General features: G+C 42.4%; 1 protein-coding gene and 1 non-coding gene across 2 annotated transcripts in view; one reads left to right on the forward strand and one right to left on the reverse strand.

Moving 5' to 3' along the window:
- Positions 1 to 13,365: 13,365 nt before the first annotated feature.
- FRMD4A (FERM domain containing 4A) overlaps positions 13,366 to 26,114 on the forward strand; it is a 328,482-nt gene continuing 315,733 nt past the window's right edge. The window contains 1 exon segment of the mRNA XM_070381930.1: positions 13,366 to 13,539. Within this exon segment, the coding sequence (XP_070238031.1) occupies positions 13,381 to 13,539 (159 nt within the window). The 5' untranslated portion in view covers positions 13,366 to 13,380.
- On the reverse strand, positions 24,180 to 24,252 carry TRNAE-CUC (transfer RNA glutamic acid (anticodon CUC)). The gene has a single exon. It is a non-coding gene; the product is annotated as a tRNA-Glu (tRNA).

The raw sequence follows: 26,114 nt of genomic DNA on the forward strand, positions 1-26,114 counted from the left end.
TAGGGGAGAGAGAGAGAGAGGACAGAAAGACATGAAAATGACCCAAAGATGAGTCACTCATTTCTAAAACAAGAGTCTAAATGCTCTTTGTTGACGTGGATTTTAACCTCTGAAACGTTCTGCCCTCTTGACCACAGGGACAAAGGAGTAAGTGATTCAGGCTCTCAGCTTCGGTGCTTCATCCCTGCATTTGGGGAGTCAAGTCCTGAAATATCCCATCAGTAAGAAACCATTTTAATTTAAAAATAAAGGCGCATTACTAAGAGTCAGGCTTTTCAAGTCAACAAGTATGTTCTCATGGTGGGAAGAAAATCCTTTTAACAAAATAATTATTTTAATTAATTGAATTATTTTTTGCGGGGGCTAGAGGGGGGCAAGGAATCGTTGGGTAAAAGGTCCTTAAGTGTTGATTTTTCATTCTGTGTATGGGATAAAGGTCATTCACTAGCCTCTACCATGAAAAGGTGTCCAAGAATGAAACTGTAAAAAGTAAAAGTCATGACTGACTCACTTCCATTTCTCTACCACTGAGCCACCAGAGAAGCCCACAGTAGAGTATTATTCAGCCTTTAAAAAGGAAGCAAATTCTAACACAGATGACAACATAGATAGACCTTGAAAATAGCTGAATGGAATAAGCCCAGTCACAAAAGAACAAATACTGTGTGATTCCACTTGCATGAGTGTCTCGAATAAGCAAATTCATAGAGTCAGAACAGTGGTTTTGTTTTATGTGTTTTGGGGTTTTTCTGTCCTTACTATGGATCTTGTTCATGAGAGGACTTTTATTAACTCTAAAAAATGTGACAGACTAGAATAAATGTGACAGACAGATTTATTGCCACAACCATGTAGGAATACAGTCTCTGGAACCAGGCATAACCGTGGGACTTCTGGCCTAGGTGGTGCTAAGGATAAGGATACAGAGCCCTGGGGTAGCCCAGGGTGGTGGTCAGGAGGTAGTCTCCTAGCTGGGTTCTTCTGATGGCAGACATCCTTTATTTCTCTGCTTTCTTTTCCCCTTGGGAAAAGCATTTCAAGAAAGCAAGGGGGAAACGTAGCCTAGAGAACAGCTTCCCAAAGTCATTATCTCACCAGAATGGCATCGATCCACAAAAGCGGCATTGACCCCACTTCCCTTAGCAAGGCCCTTCCATCCGCATTCATCAAGCCTCCAGCATCATCACTGTCATAGTGCGTCATGTCTTCACTACTCAGTAAGAAAAGGGATGCAGGGCTAACCCTGTACACCTACTCTTTGAGAAACCAGAGCAAGAAGAACCACAGAAGCTCCTGTTATAGAGCTTAAGCTACTCCAGGGTGGAGTAGCTTATGAAGATTTTATGAAGGCACGTCACCCAAGAGCAGCAGGAAGAGCCACAAGCCTATGCTTTTATGTAAGAGACACATTTTCATTCATTCTTTGCCATTTCTTTTATTCTTTCTCTGCCATTTCCAACAATTCTGTTAAGCTCAAGACGCTGAGGCTTTTTTTTAAGTGGATTTGCTAAATTAGAAGAAATTTTAAAGAGGAACCAAACCTCACTAGAAATGAGTAACAAGTTTTTAAAACCTAATATATTATGAACAACACAATAGTATAAAGAACGTCAAGTCCACAGGCGGGGCAAGGGTTCAAAGGAATTTAAGCTATCCTAATTTACCTCTTATCAATTCTACTTGCCTTCCATTAGAGGGAGAAACATTAACGTCCTCCTCACTGAGTTTCCCTCAAACCTCTTCACAGCTTCTAGACACAGATTTTCTAACGTCTTCTTGGTTCCCCCTTGGAGGGAAAGTTATCTCTCGGAGCTCTCCTCTGAGTAGTAACTCATCTTAATCCCCTCCGTGAGAAGGAAGAGGAGATAGTGCTCAAGTGGCTAGCAGACACCCCCCAGCTTTATAACTCCACTCACAACGGGCCCCAGACCCTTCCAACTGCTTACAACCTCTAAACAAAACAATGCATTTATTTTTTCACATTAAGGCTGTGGATCATATAAAACAGGCTTGCAAAATATATGCTCAAAAAACATCCTTGGCCACTGAGTTCCATGGAAACCAAATAAGAGAGATTAAGAAAGGGAGGAGGTGGGACGTTTAATATCTCTTCAGGGTCTGGACTGATTGGTTCAGGCAGCCCTGATTTTATTTCTATAGGGGCCTGGCATGTATCTGAGAACTAACTTTAGTAACCAGAGTAATTGATAGGATGACATCACTTTTAGGGCCCTAGGATCCCTTGTATAATGGTTTTTAGTGCTTAGAGGAAATATTTCTAAATATAGCTCTTGGCGTGCAGCTCTGGAGCCCTTAAACCAGAGGCAGTCCTGCCTCTCTGCTACTTTCCCAGGGACCCAAAATATTTTCATGAACACAGCCAAGCATTTTTTTTTTAATGATTTTCCTACCCCTAAATGATCAGAATGCACTCCCTAGCATTTTTTTCCCAGGTTGAAGAATAATGACGCACTGATGACTCTGTCAGAGCTGGGACATTTTCCAGACCCAAATACGGAATTCAGTGTGTTAGTGAGCAGTTCTGAAACGCCTCAGAATTTCAAAAAATTGTTTGGGTTTGGGTTTTGCATGTTGCCCACTCACTTCATCAGACAAGGGCTATTTCTAAATATCCTTTTCCTAAAGAATTGGCACTGGGATTATAAAGTGACAAATGGGAACTTCCAAAAGTGTTTGGACATTTGCCCCAAATGGTAGGCATGAGAGTGTCAGGTGCAGAAAGAGAAGGAGGAGGAGGGGAAATTCTGGGCTCTTCTGAGACTTTTGCCTCTGTGTCCCCAAAGCCCATTCATATGCTTGGGGCTCAGTCAGGAAAGATGGCAGGCCAGCCCTTGAAAGATGGGCACTGCCTTCTGGCCCTTGTGCCCCACCCTATCCAAAGGCTGTGTCATAGAACCCGACCAGGAAAGCACGATGCTTGACCCACCAGAACACCTATAATCAAAAGGACAGATGTTCACAAGGTTGGCAAGGATGTGGAGAAATGAAAAACCCTCACACACTGCTGATGGGAATGTAAAATGGTGCAGCAGCTATGGAACACAGCTTGTCAATTCCTTGAGAGGTTAAAAATGGAGATAACATGGCAATGGCACTCCTAGGTAGCTGCCTAAGAGACATGCAAAATGTTCAGTTCAGTTCAGTTCACTCACTCAGTCATGTCCGACTCTGTGCGACCCCATGACTGCAGCACGCCAGGCCTCCCTGTCCATCACCAACTCCCGGAGTCCACCTAATCCCATGTCCATCAAGTCGGTGATGCCATCCAACCATCTCATCCTCTGTCGTCCCCTTCTCCTCCTGCCCTCAATCTTTCCCAGCATCAGGGTCTTTTCAAATGAGTCAGCTCTTCGCGTGAGGTGGCCAAAATATTGGAGTTTCTGCTTCAACATCAGTCCTTTCAATGAACACCCAGGACTGATCTCCTTTAGGATGGACTGGTTGGATCTCCTTGCAGTCCAAGGGACTCTCAAGAGTCTTCTCCAACACTACAGTTCAAAAGCATAAATTCTTTGGTGCTCAGCTTTCTTTATAGTACAACTCTCACATTCATACATGACCACTGGAAAAACCATAACCTTGACTAGACAGACCTTTGTTGACAAAGTAATGTCTCTGCTTTTTAATATGCTGTCTAGGTTGGTCATAACTTTCCTTTCAAGGAGTAAGCATCTTTTAATTCCATGGCTGCAGTCACCATCTGCAGTGACTTTGGAGCCCAAAAAAATAAAGTCAGCCACTCTTTCCCCATCTATTTCCCATGAAGTGATGGGACCAGATGCCATGATCTTCGTTTTCTGAATGTTGAGCTTTAAGCCAACTTTTTCACTCTCCTCTTTCACTTTCATCAAAAGGCTCTTTAGTTCCTCTTCACTTTCTGCCATAAGGGTGGTGTCATCTGCATATCTGAGGTTATTGAGATTTCTCCTGGCAATCTTGATTCCAGCTTGTGCTCCTTCCAGCCCAGCATTTCTCATGATGTACTCTGCATATAAGTTAAATAAGCAGGGTGACAATATACAGCCTTGATGTACTCCTTTTCCTATTTGCAACCAGTCTGTTGTTCCATGTCCAGTTCTAACTGTTGCTTCCTGACCTGCATACAGATTTCTCAAGAGGCAGGTCAGGTGGTCTGATATTCCCATCTCTTTCAGAATTTTCCACAGTTTATTGTGATGCACATAGTCAAAGACTTTGGCATAGTCAATAAAGCAGAAATAGATGTTTTTCTGGAACTCTCTTCCTTTTTTGATGATCCAGCGGATGTTGGCAATTTGATCTCTGGTTCCTCTGCCTTTTCTAAAACCAGCTTGAACATCTGGAAGTTCATGGTTCACATATTGCTGGAGAATTCTCCTGGCTTGGAGAATTTTGAGCATCACTTTACTAGCGTGTGAGAAGAGTGTAATTGTGCAGTAGTTTGAGCATTCTTTGGCATTGCCTTTCTTTGGGATTGGAATGAAAACTGACCTTTTCCAGTCCTGTGGCCACTGCTGAGTTTTCCAAATTTGCTGGCATATTGAGTGCAGCACTTTCACAGCATCATCTTTCAGGATTTGGAATAGCTCAACTGGAATTCCATCACCTCCACTAGCTTTGTTCGTAGTGATGCTTTCTAAGGCCCACTTGACTTCACATTCCAGGATGTCTGGCTCTAGGTGAGTGATCGCACCATTGTGATTATCTGGGTCGTGAAGATCTTTTTTGTACAATTCTTCTGTGTATTCTTGCCACCTGTTCTTAATATCTTCTGCTTCTGTTAGGTCCATACCATTTCTGTCCATTATTGAGCCCATCTTTGCATGAAATGTTCCCTTGGTATCTCTCATTTTCTTGGAGAGATCTCTAGTCTTTCCCATTCTATTGTTTTCCCTTATTTCTTTGCATTGATCGCTGAGGAAGGCTTTCTTATCTCTCCTTGCTATTCTTTGGAACTCTGCATTCAAATGGGTATATCTTTCCTTTGCTCCTCTGCTTTTCACTTCCCTTCTTTTCACAGGTATTTGTAAGGCCTCCTCAGACAGCCATTTTGCTTTTTTGCAAAATGTACATCCACACAAAATCCTGTACATGAATGTCCATAACATTATTTATAATAGCCCCAAAGTATAAACAACCCAATTGCCCACCAGTGGATAAATGGATTAACAAAATGTGTTATCTCTACACAATGGAATTTTATTCAGTAAGAGAAAGAAGTGAAGTGCTGATACCAGCTACAACAGGAATGAACCTTGAAAACTCGCTCAGTCAAAGAAGCCAGGCACAGAGATCATACTTACATATAATGTCCAGAACAGGCAAACCTATAGAGACCGAAAGCAAATTAGTGGTTGCAGGTGGCTGGGGAAAGAAGATGGGAAAAGATGGGAAGTGGTGGTACCAGCTGATGGGTATGTGGTTTCATTTTGGGGTGATGAAAATGTTCTCAAATTAGATCGTGGTGATGGTTATAGAACCCAGTGAACATACTAAAATCCACTGAACTGTATACTGAAGATGAGTGAAGTGTATAGTATGGAAAATATATCTCAATCAAGGGTTCTTTTATTTTTTTTAAGGTGAAAAAAATTTATTATATCAATGTGCACTTAACAAGCATATGCTTATTGGGCCATACCATACATAATTTTGTCTCAAAATAGTGATACACATAATCCAGTTAAATGTAATATTTACTCAAATCCAAAAGGACACATCATACCACTTGATGAAATTCAGTCATAATTTCCATTAAAATGAAGAATCGCTCTTAAAATTTTTTAATTTCTTTTTAAAACTGCTAGTTAAGAAAAAGCTGTGAGTATGGTTTCAGTGTGTCTGCCCTCTGATGCCCTCTTGCAACACCTACCATCTTACTTGGGTTTCTCTTACCTTGGACGTGGGGTATCTCTTCACGGCTGCTCCAGCAAAGCGCAGCCACTGCTCCTTACCTTGGACGAGGGGTATCTTTAGCGGAACACTGCAGGTTGCCATCTTCTGGCTGAAGGGGGTTGGAGTCGAGGCCAGCGCGCGAGTACTTTACCCGGTGCCAGCACGCCCGGCAAATTCCGAGGGGATCTCCTTAGTCTTTGCCGGGTTTCTGAGCATTCCAAGGAAAACGCACAAAGCTGGAGCCCATGCAGCTGGCACCGAACACAAGCCAGCGGTCATCCAGTCCAGTCGGTGGCCAGTACCCCACCCTGTGACCCTGGAGGCGAGCCAGACACACCTCCAGGCTCCAGGCGGGCTCACCCCCCAGGCTGTCCGACTTCAGTTCGCGTCAGAACCCTGCCGCTGATCACCCTGCTCCCGCCCAAGAAAAAGCTGTGGTCATAACACATTTTGTTGCACTTCACATTGTGTTGCACGTATTGTGCTTTGTGGATATTTTGGTTATTACAAATTGGAGTTCTGTGGCAACCCAGTGTCAGGCAAGTCTATCACTACCACTTTTCAAACATTTACTTATTTTGTGTCTCTGGTCACATTTCAGTAATTCTTGGAATAATTCAAACTTTTTCATTTTTGCTATATTTGTTATGGTGATCTGTGATCAGTGATATTAGATGTTACTCTTGCAGAAAGATTACAACTCTTGCTGGAGCTCAAATGATGGTTAGCATTTTTAGCGGAGAAGGCAATGGCAACGCACTCCAGTACTCTTGCCTTGAAAATCCCATGGATGGAGGAGCCTGGTAGGCTGCAGTTCATGGGGTCGCTAAGAGTTGAACACGACTGAGCGACTTCACTTTCACTTTTCACTTTCATGCATGGGAGAGGGAAATGGCAACCCACTCCAGTGTTCTTGCCTGGAGAATCCCAGGGATGGGGGAGCCTGGTGGGTTGCCATCTATGGGGTCACACAGAGTCAGACACTACTGAAGCGACTTAGCAGCAGCAGCAGCATTTTTAACAATAAAATATTCTTTCTATTAAAATATATATATTGTTTTCTAAACATAATGCTATTACACACTTATGACGAACCTAGATAGCATATTCAAAAGCAGAGACATTGCCAACAAAGGTCCGTCTAGTCAAGGCTATGGTTTTTCCTGTGGTCATGTATGGATGTGAGAGTTGGACTGTGAAGAAGGCTGAGCGCCGAAGAATTGATGCTTTTGAACTGTGGTGTTGGAGAAGACTCTTGAGAGTCCCTTGGACTGCAAGGAGATCCAACCAGTCCATTCTGAAGGAGATCAGCCCTGGGATTTCTTTGGAAGGAATGATGCTAAAGCTGAAACTCCAGTACTTTGGCCACCTTATGCGAAGAGTTGACTCAATGGATAAGACTCATGCTGGGAGGGATTGGGGACAAGAGGAGAAGGGGATGACAGAGGATGAGATGGCTGGATGGCATCACTGACTCGATGGATGTGAGTCTCAGTGAACTCTGGGAGCTGGTGATGGACAAGGAGGCCTGGCATGCTGCAGTTCATGGGGTCGCAAAGAGTCGGACACAACTGAGCGACTGATCTGATCTCTGATAGTGTAAACATAGCTCTTATATGCACTGGAAAACCAAAAATTTTGTGTGATTCTCTCTATTGTGATATTCACTTTATTGTGGTGGTCTGAACTGAATCCACAATTTCTCTGATATTTATTTTTTTTTAACTTGTAATTTATTTATTTTTAATATAAATTTATTTATTTTAATCGGAGGCTAATTACTTTACAATATTGTATGGGTTTTGCCATACATCAACATGAATCCACTAAGGGTGTACACGTGTTCCCCATCCTGAACCCTGCTCCGACCTCCCTCCCCATACCATCCCTCTAGGTCATCCCAGTGCACCAGCCCCGAGCATACTGTATCATGCATCGAACCTGGACTGGCGATTCGTTCCACATGTAATTTACAAGTTTCAATGCCATTCTCCCAAATCATCCCACCCTCGCCCTCTCCCACAGAGTCCAAAAGACAGAGAATGATGGGCCAATTTCATGTAAAGAATGAAGCTTCCAGTTCTGCCCAGACTTGCATTTTGGTTACACATAAAGATTTAAAAACAAAAGCATTCAATTGGTGGAAAGAACTAAATGTGCAATAGATTTCAGCCTGTTTGATCCTATGTTGGAAACCGGGGGTGGGAGGGAGTGTGGGGAATATAGAATAAAAATAAGAATTAGTGCTAAGGGCTGATAAAGTCTGTGACACAGAAACATTAACTGTACACAAAACCCCATAGAAATCTGCTCTCTACAAAACCTGAAGATATGGTTCATGGGGTTTCTGAACACATCCCTGCTTTTTTGCCTCACTCTTGTGGATCCCTTTGTTTGCTCTCATCTTCTCAGGCTCACTTTGGAATAAGTTGCCCGTTGATCCTCTTCAGTTCCTCCAAGAAAGCAGATGTGGCTTTAATAAGGTGTTAATTCTGGCTGAAATGTCATGGCATTGGATCTCAACCAGACTGGGCCTTGATGCTGGAGAAACTGACCTTTCCCCTCTGGTTCTACCAGCAAAGCATAACATAACTCATCTAAGAGAATCTTCTAAACACGGCTATTTATGCCTCCCGGGAGCTGAATTTAACCTAACATAGAGTATAGCCAGTCAATCTTCTGGCTGATATTTCCTAAAATAGATGTCACTAAATAATCAGTGAATAATTAAGATGGGTTAATTAGATTGCATTTCCAAACACATTTCTTTGGTTGCTATAAATAGACTCCCCCCCTGTGTGCCATTTCCTGTGTCTCTGTCTACTTGCAAATTTTGGTCATAATGACACTAGGCATTACTTCCAACTTGAGTTTTTCCAAATTCTTTTCAAAGTAGTAATTATGTCTGAAAACATCCCTTGAGTCAGGCAAAGGCAATTATTGTTTAAAAAAAAAATCCCTCTGTCTTTACAAAAATAGTGAGGAGAGTCTAGGAGCAGAGATGGAATACCCAAAGGCATGGAGATGGAGAGAACTGGAGCAAGGGTGGAGCAGATGGGGGAGGGGATCCAGGCAGAGCCCTGCTCTGGGCCCCACACTCCCTGGGAGGTCCTGCCCACCTCTTTCTGCCTTTGCTCTATGCAGAAACTCCTGGCTTCACCAGGCTTGCCTCCCCCTGGAATCTGTTCCCTTCCTAAAGGTGGAACCATAGGACTAACACACCAGTTTTATCAGTGATGTTCTCCCAGGGCAGACAGCAGGCAAACACACAGCAACTGATCCAATTCTGCCAACTAACTCAAGACTTGGACTCTTTACCCCCAAACGCTAGCAAAGAAGTTCATGAAAGGAGGGGTGATGCAGGATGGATCTTAACTATGTCTTCCCAGCATCTCATGATGCCACTCTCCATTTCAACACCCAGCGGTTCACCACTTCACTATTCCTGAGGCTTGGTGATCAAATGTCTAAGGGATAAACCACCTAGCAAACTAGTTTTCTATCATTTTCAAAGAAAGTATAAAGAAAGTGATTAAATGGAGTTGGGAGTAGTAAGACAAATCCAGGTCATTTGCTGGCTTGGTGAACCCTGGGGTCATGTCCCAACATCTGCACAATATCCATGTGGCCTGGACAGGTCATTCTGATTTCCTCCTTTGTAATATGAGGGTACAAAGACACACAAACATACAGACACACACACACACAAAGACACACACATTTATATCTAACTGCTCTGAGCATTATCAGTTCCCTTCAGTCGATCAGTCGTGTCCGACTCTTTGCGACCCCATGAATCGCAGCACACCAGGCCTCCCTGTCCGTCACCAACCACTGGAGTTCACTCACGTCCATTGAGTCAGTGATGCCATCCAGCCATCTTATCCTCTGTCATCCCCTTCTCCTCCTGCCCCCAATCCCTCCCAGCATCAGAGTCTTTTCCAATGAGTCAATTCTTCGCATGAGGTGGCCAAAGTACTGGAGTTTCAGCTTTAGCATCAGTCCTTCCAAAGAAATTCCAGGGCTGATCTCCTTCAGAATGGACTGATTGGATCTCCTTGCAGTCCAAGGGACTCTCAAGAGTCTTCTCCAACACCACAGTTCAAAAGCATCAATTCTTCGGTACTCAGCTTTCTTCACAGTCCAACTCTCACATCCATACATGACCACTGGAAAAACCATAGCCTTGACTAGACGAACCTTTGTTGGCAAAGTAATGTCTCTGCTTTTCAACATGCTATCTAGGTTGGTCATAACTCCTTTTCTTCCAAGGAGTAAGCGTCTTTTAATTTCATGGCTGCAGTCACCATCTGCAGTCATTTTGGAGCCCAAAAAAATAAAGTCTGACACTGTTTCCACTGTTTCCCCATCTATTTCCCATGAAGTGATGGGACCAGATGCCATGATCTTCGTTTTCTGAATGTTGAGCTTTAAGCCAACTTTTCACTCTCCACTTTCACTTTCATCAAGAGGCTTTTGAGTTCCTCTTCACTTTCTGCCATAAGGGTGGTGTCATGTGCATATCTGAGGTTATTGATATTTCTCCCGGCAATCTTGATTCCAGCTTGTGTTTCTTCCAGCCCAGCGTTTCTCGTGATGTACTCTGCACAGAAGTTAAATAAGCAGGGTGACAATATACAGCCTTGATGTACTCCTTTTCCTATTTGGAACCAGTCTGTTGTTTCATGTCCAGTTCTAACTGTTGCTTCCTGACCTGCATATAGGTTTCTCAAGAGGCAGGTCAGGTGGTCTGGTATTCCCATCTCTTTCAGAATTTTCCACAGTTTATTGTGATCCACACAGTCAAAGGCTTGAGCATCATAAATCCCTTTAAAGACACAGGGCATCATGGTTGATGCTAGTGGCGTTTGCATGCACATCCTCAGATGCCATCAGGGAACCTGCCCTGTGAAAGTCTGAATTAATGACTGAAAGTCTAGGACAGAATCAGATATGATTGAAAAGACGGGGCCAGTGAAACCAGGTAGCATCCTCCACCAGCACTAGGGCACGACCTGTCTCTGCCACCTGTGCCTCCCCAGGCTCAAAGTCATCCGCTGGCATGACCAGGCTCAAGCTGCAGGCCCTTGAGCCAGTCCCTGCAGAGGATGGCCCTGTCCCTGTGTGCACCAAAGACTTCAGGGCAGTGTGATTAAGTCCTGCTGTTCTCAAGAATTAATATGTTTATATTCAGGCATGTTTTTAAAAAGCTTATTAGGGCACCTTTAGACTTCAAAGATTCCCAGACTATAAGCTAAATATATATTTAACTATAAAGAAATGTTTTAATCACATTACTTAACAATAGTGTAAAACAGAACCTTTAAACTGGTCCCTGTCCTTTCCATAATTACATGCTCTGGATAAGAGCCTGGTTCACAGCCAAAATCCCCATGGAGATGTATGAGCTTGGGGACATAGACAACAGCTAACTATGATATCGCTTGCCTTTGTTTCTTCTTAAAAATACCAAAGCAGTTAGCTAATGGTAATGGAGCAGTCACTTTCCATATACTACTTTTTAAAAATTAATTTAGCTTCTTTCTTTCTCTTTTTTTCTTTCTTCCTTCCTTTGTTCCTTCTTTCTTTCTTTCTTTTACTTGAAAGTGAAACTATCTCTGCTGATGTCTTTGTAGAAAGACAGGATTCCTTCATAAACCCACCACCACCTTTTATTTTGGGGTGTGTGAAAATAAAGGAATAATATACAGGAATAAAATCCTGCAGTTTTTCCCTGGAGCCATGACCCACAGGAAAATGATAAAAATCATCCAAGAAGATTGTTGGTGAAAGTGATCTTCACATATTCATTAAATGAATAAGTGCATGGATCCATAGCAAAAGGGATTCCAAAAAGGTGATTCAGAGAAACACAGATCTGGAAATGATCTCAAGAGTTTTATACTATCAGTGGTGGATAGTATCCTAGAATTACTTGATTATGGAAAACACTCCCAAAAAATGAAAATCAGGTACATGCCACCCCTGCATTATCTACTTTAAGTATATCCCCTGACTTAATCCTCACAACAGCCCTGTGAGGTTGGTATGCTTTCCATCTGAGAGATAAAGAACTACTGGGGTTGGCCAAAAAGTTCGTTTAGATATTTTCCATAACATGTTATGAGAAAACCTGAGCGAATTTTTTGGCCAACACAATAAACGAGAGAAGTCAATGTGTCTGAGGTCACACAGTAAGTGGTAGGGCCAAATTCAAACTCAGTTATGTCTCGCATCAGGACATTCCAGGAGGTAGTGAGTTATGAGTTCCGTGGGTTATGTTCTACTACTTTTCTGATGATAGTAAAGGTTCCAGTTGAAGAGACAAGATAATCAATCAGTATAAAGGATGTGCAGAAGGCAAATATGCCTCAGTGACTACCAAACACTCAAACTGATGTTAAGACTAAACATGCTGTTCCCTTAAACATACAGGTTGTGTTATGAGCTAATCCTCCGTCCCCTTCTCACTTTGAAATCTTGTCTTTTGGTCAGTACACTATTGAACTAGATGCAGATGCCCTTCTGAAACATGGTTTAAAATAATCAAAATAATAACCAATAATAATAATCAAAAAAATCAAAACTCAAAATAACTTGATTGACATCTCAAAGAGCTTTATCTTGTTTAACTGGATGCCCTTCCTTGAGTTAAGGTTGCCACAGGATTTATTTAATACATGATAAAGTCACAAGAGCATTTATAGAAAATGACCCATCATGGGGAAAAGCAGATAGGCCACCTTTATCCCCCTTTATCCCCTCTCCTCTAAAATCTCAGATGTGGATATTACATCTAGCAGATAAGCTTTCTTCCTGCCCTTCTCTTCCTAACCTAAACTTGGGACATTTCCAAAGTAAATGCCTGGATTTTTACAACTTGTCGACAGATATAGCAGTTTTTCCAGTGTTGATTTGGAAAAAAAAAAAAAAAAAAACTGTCCTTTTGGCTTTGTCATGCAGAAACTCTGGTTCTGGAAGTTTTAAAGAGTTAAGAGTCTGAACGGAATGCCTTGGGAATGTTGGCGGGAGGCTGAAAATCCATCCCCTTTGCTTCTCACCCTGGATGGAATTCCGGAACCATGAGCACACAGTGACGATCCGGGTCCACGTTCTTTCTAAAATTCTGTTCTGATCTGCCTGGAAAGTCAGCCGGGTGTCCTCTGAGGTCCAGCGAGTGCTATTATCTGCAGGGGAGGCTTATTTTTACCTTGTGGGAGACTTTCTGGAGGCAGGGAGAAAACATTCTCATTTAGGAGCTGTTAGCTCGTCCTTGTGCAGAAACAGTCTCTGAAGACTAGTGAGGGTGCTGGGGAGGCAGGGTGGGGGCTAGGACAGAGGCCCCAGTGGAGGCAGAGTTATTTGGACTGCATTTTTCCTGGTCTGATGACATCTCAGTGACATTTGAACTTGGCGTCAGGAAAAGAACACAGCCCTGCATATGGGGCCTGGGACCAGAAGGGCAGAGGCGGGGCCTTGGCTGGCATGGCTGCGGGGCCGCTGGGCTCTGAGAACCTGCTAAATGCCTGGGACCGGCCGGTGTGGGGCCTGACTTGCCGGGCTCTGAGGACATGCCAAGGCAGAAACGTGCGGGTCCTGCAACTGATGCTGAAACCATGGTGCATCTCCAGGGCTGTCTACCAGGTGGGACCAGAAGCTCCTCTTCTGTTTCTTTGTAGCATGAGAAATTCGTGGGGAATGGTGGGAAAGGGACATCAGCTCTTGTCATTTCTGTACCATGTGCAAGGGGAGGAATCCACCTTCATCTGGCATCGTCTTCTAGGTGCCAGGCAATGGGAGAGGTGCACTGTAAGCAGGATCTAATTCAGTTTTCCTGACAACCTGATAAAAATGGGTGTTTGTGGCACCTTTTGGAGATAAGGTTATTAAAACTCAGGGAGGGATATAAGGTGTTCAGTGTTACCCAGCTGATAAATGACAGAGCTCTGGTATTTGCACCCAAGTTTTTCTGGCTACAAAGATGAGGATGCCCTCCCCACAAGTTCATGCTCCTCTCACAAGAGATGCTATTTTCTCAAAGAGTGTGTGTGTGTGTATAGGGGTGGCAAAAACCTGATACGGGGTGTTGGCTGGCAGGTCAGGAGGTGAGGAGGGACGAGCACTGAGCAGCAGTATCAAGTCCCCATCTTCCACTCCCTCCCATTTGGTAGCTTCCCTTCTCAGACATTCCCACACAAATGTGAGAAATGGGGAAAGTTTTCTGCAGCTGGGTGGCCCTTCTAAGCCCACTGGCTGGGGACACAGAGCTCTTAAAAAGGGAGAGGGTCTGCTTTCCCACCCATCCCTCCAGACTGGTGGCTTGAAGCCAAGTCCCTGCCGACCATGGGGGTTTCAGTCCTGATAGCCCAGCCCAGCCTGAGAAGAAGGAGCCAGACTGACTGCCCAGGTGGGGGAGATGAAGGCAAATGAGCAAAGGGCCAGCTCTGCCCCTGCCTGCTTCTTGGAGGCAGGTGTCACTAGCTTGGCCTCAGTTAATGTTTTCTTGCAATACTATTTCTTTCACTAAGTTAGCTTGAGAGGTGTTGGCCCCCTCTCTGCTTCCCACACTGCTTGGAAGCAAGCAGGCCCAGCTGGCCTTTGTATTCTTAAGCATAATTTGGCTGCATATAATCTCTTAATGAACCATAGTGGCTAAACACAGGACCCTGTAGCCACCCTTCCCCCCAGCCCTCCCGGTGGATTGTCCATACTTGCACTGAATAGACAGCTCCTTGGAAGATGAGCCCAGGCGCCCTGGGTTGGTTTCACAGAGGGACACAGCCCTCCCAGAACCCCTTCCTTCTACTTCTTCATCTGCCTGTTGGCAGACAGGATGAAGACCAATCAAGTTGTTTCTAAAAATGAGGACTTTTTCCCCCAGAATTCTTGTGTTTGAAAGGCATATGCCTATAGTTTTGCTATAAACAGCAAATAAGGTTATGTCTGTAATAGATCATATGTAAAAGAAACTTGAAAGAAGTCTTCCCAAATTTGACAAGAATCTGAAAAGTCTTTACAGTGTTTCCCATGACAAATTGTGATTTTGAAAGATATCTGGGGGGAAAAAAATCACCCAGATGGGAGATACAAACAGAAACTAACATGGCTGGTTTGTCCATTTGAGGATTTTTTTAAAACCTTGGTTTTGGAGTCAAATCTCAACAGCTTGGTGTTGAGGCTAATTCCTTAAACCAGATGAGTCTGTCCTATTTGTTGCTAATTACAAGTGAATTTGGGAGTCCTGGCTTCTTCTGTTTCCCACTTTCTTTTTTATTAAATTTTTATTATTTCTTGGCTGCACTGTGGGGCAGGTGGGATCTTTGTTCCCCAACCAATCAAAACCATGCCCACTGCAGTGGAAGCATGCCAACCACTGGATCTCCAGGAAAGTCCCTCTCCCACATTCTTTTCTCTCCTGTTTTCCTCGCTTTATGTTTCATTAAGTTATATAAAAATCAGGATTCTAATGTACTAGCCCATGTCAGTGGGCTTTTTAAAGACTTTCCTTCATGCTATAAGTGTACTGGAGAGAACATGGAATTATTGGCCACCAGACCTGGAAGAACCTTCCTCCTGCTTCAATTTCAACTCAATTCATCAGACACTTACTGAAGAGCAGTTTTACACCTGGCCCTTGGGAGGCAATTGGGACTCAAAAGCTAATCACACCTCATGCTTGTCCATGATTTGTCTCTGGCCATGCCAGACTGGCCAGCTAAGCCAAAATGGTCAGCCTAGAGGTCAGCTGCCTATGACCCACACAGCCTGTCTTCAGCCAACAGGTAATTCCCACAGGTGGGTTTGAAAGGCATTTGTGGAGGGGAAAGCAAGGGCAGCAGGTCTAAACGAGTTCACTGACCTAAGAGGCCACGTTGACCAGTTAGCTGTCTGAAGAGCCAGGCTAGGGGTCTTGGAAAAGAAAGCATCAGATCAGATCAGATCAGTTTCTCAGTCATGTCCGACTCTTTGCAACCCCATGAATCGCAGCACGCCAGGCCTCCCTGTCCATCACCAACTCCTGGAGGTCACTCAGACTCATGTCCATCGAGTCAGCGATGCCATCCAGCCATCTCATCCTCTGTCATCCCCTTCTCCTCCTGCCCCCAATCCCTCCCAGCATCAGAGTCTTTTCCAATGAGTCAACTCTTCACATGAGGTGGCCAAAGTACTGGAGTTTCAGCTTTAGCATCTTTCCTTCCAAAGAAATCCCAGGGCTGATCTCCTTCAGAATGAACTGGTTGGATCTCCTTGCAGTCCAAGGGACTCTCAAGAGTCTTCTCCAACACCACAGTTCAAAAGCATCAATTCTTTGGCGCTCAGCCTTCTTCACAGTCCAACTCTCACATCCATACATGACCACAGGAAAAACCACAGCCTTGACTAGATGGACCTTTGTTGGCAAAGTAATGTCTCTGCTTTTGAATATGCTATCTAGGTTGGTCATAACTTTCCTTCCAAGGAGTAAGCGTCTTTTAATTTCATGGCTGCAGTCACCATCTGCAGTCATTTTGGAGCCCAGAAAAATAAAGTCTGACACTGTTTCCACTGTTTCCCTATCTATTTCCCATGAAGTGGTGGGAGTGGATGCCATGATCTTCATTTTCTGAATGTTGAGCTTTAAGCCAACTTTTTCACTCTCCACTTTCACTTTCATCAAGAGGCTTTTTAGTTCCTTTTAACTTTCTGCCATAAGGGTGGTGTCATCTGCATATCTGAGGTTATTGATATTTCTCCCAGCAATCTTGATTCCAGTTTGTGTTTCTTCCAGTCCAGCGTTTCTCATGATATACTCTGCATATAAGTTAAATAAACAGAGTGACAGTATACAGCCTTGACTTACTCCTTTTCCTCTTTGGAACCAGTCTGTTGTTCCATGTCCAGTTCTAACTGTTGCTTCCTGACCTGCATACAAATTTCCCATGAAGTGATGGGACAAGATGCCATGATCTTCGTTTTCTGAATGTTGAGCTTTAAGCCAACTTTTCACTCTCCACTTTCACTTTCATCAAGAGGCTTTTGAGTTCCTCTTCACTTTCTGCCATAAGGGTGGTGTCATCTGCATATCTGAGTTTATTGATATTTCTCCCCACAGTCTAAATTCCAGCTTGTGCTTCTTCCAGCCCAGCATTTCCCATGATGTACTCTGCATATAAGTTAAATAAGCAGAGTACAATATACAGCCTTGATGTACTCCTTTCCCTGTTTGGAACCAGTCTGTTGTTCCATGTCCAGTTCTTACTGTTGCTTCTTGACCTGCATAAGGTTTCTCAAGAGGCAGATCAGGTGGTCTGGTATTCCCATCTCTTTCATAATTTTCCACAGTTTGTTGTGATCCACACAGTCAAAGGCTTTGGTGTAGTCAATAAAGTAGAAGTAGATGTTTTTTCTTGAACTCTCTTGCTTTTTCGATGATCCAATGGATGTTGACAATTTAATCTCTGGCTCCTCTGGCTTTTCTAAATCCAGCTTGAACATCTGGAAGTTCACAGTTCACTTACTGTTGAAGCCTGTACACATGTACACCCATGGCTGATTCATGTCAATGTATAGCAGAAACCACTAAAATATTATAAAGTAATTAGCCTCCAGTTAAAATAAATTAATTTTTTAAGTGTAAGGGTAAAATAGGACATATTTGTGAAAGTGTGCTGCAACTGCTGAAGTATATACAAATGGAAAGTATTGTTATTTTTATTGAAGTATAATTGATTTACAGTATTATACTAGTTTCAAGTGTACAACACAATGACAATATTATTATGGATTATTGATTATAGTCCATTTAAAATTATTACAAAATAATAGCAGTATTTCCCTGTTCTGTACAGTATATCCCTGTTGTTGACCTATTTTATACATAGTAATTTGTACCTCTTAATCCTCTACTCCTTTCTTGCTCCTGCTCCCTTCCCTCTCCCCACTGATAACCACTAGTCTCTTCTCTGTATCGGTGAATCTGTTTCTGTTTTGTCGTATTTGTGTTATTTTTTAGATTCCACATATAAAGTGATATCTGTGTCACTGCATAGAAAGTACAGTGCTTGTCTTTCTCTGTATGACTTATTTTACTAAAAATACTATCCTCTAGATCCATTCACATTGTTGCAAATAGCAGAATTTCATTCTTTTGTATGACTGAGTAGTATTCCATTGTGTGTGTGTGTGTGTGTGTGTGTACACATACATACCACATCTTTATCCACTCATCTGTTGATGGACACTTATATTGCTTCCATATCTTGGCAATTGTAAATAATGTTGCTATGAATATTAGGGTGCGTGTATCTTTTCAAATTATTGTGGGTTGGTTTTTTGTTTTTCAGATATATACCCAGGAGTAGGATTGCTGGGTCACGTGGTGGTTCTATTTTTAGTTTTCTGAGAAGCCTCCATACTGTTTTCCTCAGTGGCTGCGCTAATTCACACTCTCACAAACAATCTACCAGGGTTCCTTTTGCTCCACGTCCTCACCGTTTGTTACTTGTGTTCTTTTTTGATGATAGGTTGCTTGCATGTCTTGACTATTGTAAACAGTGCTGCTGTGAACGTTAGGGTGCATGTATCTTTTCACACTAGTGTTTTCATTTTCCTCAAATATATACCCAGGAGTAGAATTGCTGGATTATATGGCAGTTCTCTTTTTAGTTTTTCATTATCATTTTTTTAATATGCTGTATCCTTACTGTTTTTTATCTTGGGGAAAAATTCATTAAGAGTGGAGTGCCTTTAGTAATAGTAAAGGACAGGGAAGCCTGGAATACTGCACTCCATGGGGTCACAAAGAGTTGAACATGACTTAGCGACTGAACAACAATGCACAACAATGAAAAATGATTATTTTTTAATATACTGTATTATTATTGTTTTTTATCTTCGGAAAAATTCATCAAGAATGCCTTTACTTACTAGTGGTAAGGTGATGAATGGCCATTTTTATGTATTTTGTTTGTCTAGGGAAAACTCTCTCTTTTTCTTTACTCTTATGCTGCTATCACACTCACAATGCTTGTGGTGTGGTTAGATTTTCCACACAAAGCAATTCTGACACTAACTGCCTAGAGGCAGCACAAGTTCAGGTTAAGGGCTCAGGTTGAGGACTGCCCTACTCTTCAGACACCAATCACACATCCCCAGTTTACCCCACAACTTCTGGCTGACTTGTCTACAAATTGGAGGTTCCCATGATCCCCTTCTTGGATTTGGTCATTTGCTAGAAGAGCTTACAGAACTCAGGAAAACACATTTACCAGTTTATTACATGATACAGGAAATGAGAAAGGACATAGATGGATAGCCAGATGGAGAGATTCATAGGGCAAGGTCTGGGAAGGTCCCAAGTGCAGGAGCTCCTAGCCCTGTGGAACTGAGATGCACATTATCCCAGCATATGGATATGTTTACTAGCCCAGAAGCTTTTTGAACCCCATATGTTTGAAATTTTATGGATGCTTCATCATGTAGGCATGCTCAATCATTAACTCAGTCTTCAGCCCCTCTCTCATTCCCAGAGGATGAGGATGGAGATGAAAGTTTTAAGCTTCCAATCATGGCTTGATCTTTCTGGTGACAAGTCCCCATTCTGAAGCCATCCAAGAGCCCAACAGAGTCACCTCATTAAAACAAAAGACATTCCTATCACTCAGGAATTCTAAGGGGTTTAAGAGCTCTGTGTCAGGAACCAGGGTTGAAGTCCAAATATAAGAACAAAAAATGCTCCCAGTGCTCTTTAAGGAAAAATTACAGGAGTTTAAGGAGCTCTGTGCTGGAAATGGAAGACAGAGACCTATATATATATATATAACTTTTTTCCTATTATTTCATAGCAATGCTTTCACGGTTGATGGTTTCTCCATTGCCTGAAGTGATGGCTATCATTCCCTGGTTGGGCTTTTGATTCTGTTGGGGAGCTTTTAAAGCCACCCATGCTCAGGTCTGACTCCCAGCAATTCTCGTTTAATTGATCTGGAGCCTATGTATGTATGTTTTTTAAGGTTTCTAGGTATTTATTGTGCATCCAGCTGAAGAGCCTCTGAGCTGAAGGAAGCTCATTCCACTGTCAGATAGTAAGCAGATGTTTATTTTCTGTGCCTGTGTGTCTATTTCTGATTTGTAAATAAGTGCATTTGTATCATTTTTTTGAGATTCCACATGTAAGCAATATCATATGATGTTTGTCTTTCCCTGTCTGGCTTCCTTCACTTAGTATGATAATCTTGATCATGATAATCATGTTGCTGAAATTGGCTCCCTGCATTTTAAGCCTGATTTCTCCTATGTGGAGGCCACATAGTTCCATAACCAGGTGCTGTAAGATGTAGTAATATCTGGATAAGACCCCAGGCCCTGTACCTTTATGGACAATACAGGTTAAGTCAACACTTGGGGGTGAGGAGTATGACTGAAAGCCAATCCTTCAATGGCATAATCCATTTCCATCTTTTCCTGTGTGCTTAGTCGCTCAGTCATGTCCGATTTTTTGCGACCTCATGGATTGTAGCCTGCCAGGCTCCTCTGTCCATGGGTATTCTTCCAGGTAAGAATACTGGAGTGGGTTGCCATGCTCACCTCCAGAGGATCTTCCCAACCAAGGGATGGAACCCAGGTGGATTCCTTACCATCTTAGCCACCAGGTAGTCCCATCTTTTCATAGATAAATGGAAATGACCGTGAACTTCAAACATCTATTCTTTTAACCCAAACTACGTGTATCGCAACTCAAATGCCCCTGAGCTGAGCTCCAGAAAGTGTCCATGGCCATTCCAATGCTACGTCATCAAGAAGGGAAGTTTAGCAGAGGGAAGGTCAGTGCAGAAATAGACAGTAGACATAACTGATTGCAATTATAATAGCTCCATTATGCAACTGTGACTGTGTACACATATTATCAGCAATCATCCTAGAGCCCTAGAAGAGATCCCAAGAAGTGACAGGCCCTGAAGTTTAAGCTTCATTAACATCATGATGAAGCCACCTTTTTTTCCTCCTGCCCAACTGCTTATCATGAGTATGAACTACAGGAGAAATAAGATAAATAAGACCAGTAACCTAAATTATTGCTGTGCCATAAATTGTTTCTGGCTCCAAAGATGAAGAGCACATATGCATGGCATATGTGAGTCTGTTTTAGTTTATTTTTTTAGTTGGATGTCATTCATTTTTTCAATTTCTTCATTTTTGGTCTACTGGCAGAAACGGCACCCTTCATGAGAGTTGTTAGCTTTGTTTCTGTTTTTTATTTTTTGAGGCTGCTGAATGAAGTCCAAAGAGGAAATTTACCTGCTCTTCCTGACTTTAGGATATAAGCTGTGGGGGAGAAACTAGGAGTGGAAAAATGTTCCAGTGTATGTTCCCACCTTCCTCTAAGGAGTATGGTTTCTTATGTGTATTTAAAATCATCCATCACTTTCTTCTAGAAGAGAATATGGACCAGGAGCCAAAGTGACACCCAGGTGTTGGGAATTTGGGGAGAGTCCTTTTTATTTATACTGAGAGGTTCTAACCCAGTGCTCTGGCACTGCCTCTCTATGGCTGACAGAATCAGCCCTACATTGACCTGTATGTACTGAATTTCCCACAAACACTGCCAGAAAAACAAACAAAAACAAAGAAGTCAATGACAGAGGAGACTGCTTTATCACCCTGGGATGGGGTTTACAGTCACAGAGAATGGCTTGTGTGTTTTTCTTTTAATGGGAATTGTGCTTCTGAAACTGAGAGGTTCTACAAATAGGAATGATTTTGAAACTGCATTTTTATCAACTGTCTGTATGATGAGTTATAATGATGTCAGTGGTAAATTCTTCTAATGATGAATAATTCCTCTAAAAGGGGATTGGGTTTGCAATGATTTATTTGTATCTTCTAAAGCCACTAATACAACCAGTCTGGGACCAGTGGATGATGCCATGATTCCAGGAAACGTTCCCACATGTGCAAAGCTAGGCTTTGATGCTCAATTTGCTATTTTTGCTGTTCCTCTTTCATCATTTCGTTCCGGCAATGTATGTTTTCCAGGGGTTGTGCTTTTTGTATTATTTAGTGCCTACATATGCTGTGGGGCTGAGCCTTTCCTCCGATGATCTACAACATATGTTATAGTTAAAGGGGAAAAAATAGGTTTGCACCAAGCAAAACAATTACCAAATTTATTCTATTTCTTTCTATCTTTTGTCAAGTCTGTGCATTTGTTTACGTCAACCTTTTCTGCCACTCATTACAGCTATTTGTGCCCGTTGGTAAAGGGTTATATGAATGCATTTCTGCTGACGTGCTTGAATGTTACACACACGTCTTTGCAACTGCATTTTCTTACATTGATAGGAGTCACGTCTTTGCAATAGAACCTCATGAATCTGCAAAGCTCATTCTTGAATTTTCTAGAAATGTATTTGCAAAGTAGGATCTCAGTTTTTACTTTGTTCAGAAAATATTTTTGAGTCTGACATGCGGTAGATTTTCATCCTTCTTGAAAGCACTTTCCTTGGTTCCAGTGAGAAAATAATACTTCATGGTTTAAAATTAGCTGTCAGTTACTGCATCAAGCAATGCTCACTTTGGGCCAGTCCCTCCCAACAGATGCTAATCTGCTTTGAAAGCATTGTGGAAATCAACTCAGAAGTTTCTCTTTTGACAAATATCACATTACCTTTGAATAATGAAGGCTTCTAAATTTCTACTCAGGTTGGGCTTTGGAAATAGTCATCCCAACAGAAGGAGAGTAGCCAATTTTTTAGTTAAATTGTATGATTGTTTAAAGGTCTTAGGGCTGAGGCTGATGGAAACTGTGGGAGATCTAATTTCTCTGCCATTGCCCGGAAATAATGATTATTTAACTAAATGGTGAGTCTTTGTCTAACATCCTCAAAATGCAATCTTCTTCACAAAGCAGTGTCTTTTCAAAAATCCCATCGAGAGACAATTTTCAAACTTCCTAACTTTAAGCAAAACATACATGCACAGAGTCAATAGGGTATTGTCAAATGAATTCTCTTATTTTTGATTCTCAATGCCAGTGTGGGGGTGGGAGAGGGGTGCGTTATAAATGAGGATACTGCACTGAGGCTCAGAGAAGTTAGTGACTAGCCTCCTGTGGGAGAGGATCTCAGCATCTGTGTTATCACATTTGTTCTGGAGTGATGGTCACCTATGCAAGTGTCACCTGATTTGAAGGCATCTCTTTCTACAGAGTCGTTTGAAAGATGATGGGCAGTAGTAGCTGCAGAAATCCGATATTCTAAAGTATATTCCTATCTTTACCAATAAATCTGGGTATGACATATTTCTACCTCAGTTTCTTCACTAAATGAGGATTCATTCATTTATTTATTCAGGTGTTTGCTCATTCATCTAACAAATAATGAAAGAACACCTGCTGTGTGCAGATATTGTGCTGAGTGCTAGAGATGGGATCGTGAACAAAACTGAACACGGTACCGTATTTGTTTATAGATTATATTACAGTGGTGGAGTTCTGACAATCACTCACTCAACAGAACTAATAACTATGCAAACTCACAGGAAATTAAAATTGAATGTCAGTGCTTTGAGGACAAGTTACCTGAGGGCCTGAGAGAGTTTCACTGGGAAACCTACTTGTTCTGTGACATCAAGGAGGGCTTCCTGAGAAGACAGTAGATGAGCAGAGGTCTTATTAATAAAGACGAGTGGGTATGAACTAGGTAAAGGGAATGAGCAGAAGCAACACAATGTGCCAGCTTAAAGTTGTTGCAGCAAAAAGGGGCACAACTATACTGAATTTGTTAGGCTAACAGTCATGCATCTTTATGTAGTAAGTGTAATGCGATTTATATCATTTGCAGTAATGATGTCCGTACTGCTTAACCGCTGGCTGCTCATCACAGAGCCTTGTTCTAACCTGGCACTAGACCTTCTGAAAACCAGCTGGCCTGCATTAGAAGCCTCACCATCCAGTCTTAGCTGGAAATTTTCTTTATTCTCAAGGCTATGAGCTCATCCCCACACCAGATGGGTTCCTAATAAATGATGATTGTGCAATCTGATTATTTTCGTCATGCTAGCTCTCTTTGGAAGATGGGAGATGGAAGCAGGGCATGGGATCTCTTTATCATCTTTCTAAGTTGGAAGGGAATTTCCTCATTATGTTTGCACACCGTGCATTTTGAGAGAAAAGATACAGTGTAGAACTAGGCAGTTCTGCCCTAAGAGTCCACTAACAGTAATGGGTTTTTAGATTTATTTATTTGGCTGCACCAGGTCTCAGTTTTGGCACACAGGATCTTTTAGTTGCGGCATGTGAGATCTAGTTCCCTGACCAGGGATCGAACCTGGGCCTCCTGCATTGAGAGTGCAGAGTCTTAACTACTGGACCACCAGGAAGTCCCAATAGCAATTTAACTGTAAACAATCAATTCATTTTCCTCACCAGGTACATGAATTAAAGTAACTGGGGCTTCTGCAGTAGATACCTTGGAAATCTCAGTGACTTATCACAACAGAAATGTAGTTTTCACTCATAGTAAGTCTAACTTGTTCTGGTTTGCATACAGCCCTCCCCAGAATCATTCAGGGTCATCTCATGACTTGTCCCTCCTCTAAGGTCTCAGTGTCCTATTTATTTAATAAAGAAGAACAGGGCAGGGAAGTGCCCTTAGAGTTTTTCATGGTCCAGATCTCAAAGTAGAACTCTTCCCTTATATTCACATAACATTGGCCAGAAGATGGTCACATGACCACCCCCACCTGCTAGGAAAGCTGGGAAGAACAGGTAGGTGGGTACCTGGCCCACCTATTGCAGCGGGCTTGGGGCATGTACCCTAAGTCAGTGAACTAGGTATGAAATCCCAATCCCCAGAGCACATCTTCTCATCCAGGAAACAAATAACTCTATTTACCACCTACTGTTATCTTTAGGGGACTTCCTTTGTGACTCAGATGGTAAAGAATTGCCTACAATGCAGGAGACCTGGGTTATCTTTAGGATTGAATGAGGCATTACATATAAAATACTTAGAGCGAGTATGATAAATAATACCAGCTCAATAGATGTTAAGCTATTATTATTAATGTATTCATTTGCTATAAAATAAGAGCAAATTTAAAGGTGCCTGAGCCTTTTGTATCATCCACACTGAGAAATGAATGGGGATATAAAACAATATTGTTTAAATTCTAAATGAAGGAAAAAAATACTCAATTTCCAAAATTTGTGCAAGATTGTTCTTCGTGAGTCTCCTTTCAGTTTCCAGGGATAATTTAAGGAAGTCTTTTGACAGACAATTATGTCAGAAAGTAAGCTGTGACCCAAGATTCAAAGTAGGCAATCTTGGTAATTTAGGTAGTGGTGGCCTCTGGGGACCCAGCGCTGAATGAGAGTCCCAAGGTTGGTGTTTCCTAGAAATCTGAAGGGCCCTCTGATCTATCCTCCCCGCCACGCCTGGATCCAAGCATGGGGGCTGCCTCTCCAATACCAGGCAGCTTTGTTTGTGCTTTCTAGGCGAGCATTTGCTTTGCGATTTCCCTGTTTCAGGGCAAGCACTGTGGCTTTTTTGAGCAGCATCTGCTGGTTTGGGCCAAATTACCTGCAGTTTGCTTTCTCTCTGGCCAAGTCCAGAGGGCAGGGTACCTCCCACCCCCAGCATTTTCCAAGCAAGAGGCTGTCCTTGTTGCTCTCCAGGCCTGGGGTGAAAATTATACCTGACACTTCATGTGAGGGCTCTGATCCAGGCATAGCAGCAGAGGGGCAGCAAGTGCCAGCTCTCATGGTGTGCTCAGAGGCAGGTCTAGAGGATCCTGATGAGGTAGATATGACCTCCTTGAACCCCTGAGGTTACATTTAGTTTCCTCCTGTGCCCACGAAACCTTAGCTAAACCCGTGGAAAAAAAAAAAAAATTGGCTCAGCTGTTGTGTCACAACCTGGCCTTGCTCTTAAATGTCACTGCAGGGTATTGAGATCAAATCTTAAAAAACAAACAAACAAACAAACAAAAAAACCCAGCTTTTGAAGAAGGTGGATAGACATTATCTGATTATCATTGAGAGAAGAGGTTGCTGAGAAAAGATAGTGAAAATTCCAGCCCTTGTTTTCTAATAAATTTCCCTTATTTAAGCCACTTTGTAGAATAAAATACTTGGAGTGCTGGGGAATTTCGTTAACTTAGTCAAGAGTAATTCCTTCTCTTCTGCCAAGGCTATATTGCAAGCAACCAAGGAAACTACTTGTTGAGACTGGTGGTGACTA

This window comes from Bos mutus, chromosome 13 (genome assembly GCF_027580195.1).
Source record: "Bos mutus isolate GX-2022 chromosome 13, NWIPB_WYAK_1.1, whole genome shotgun sequence".
In the NCBI taxonomy this organism is placed as follows: Eukaryota; Metazoa; Chordata; class Mammalia; order Artiodactyla; family Bovidae; genus Bos; species Bos mutus.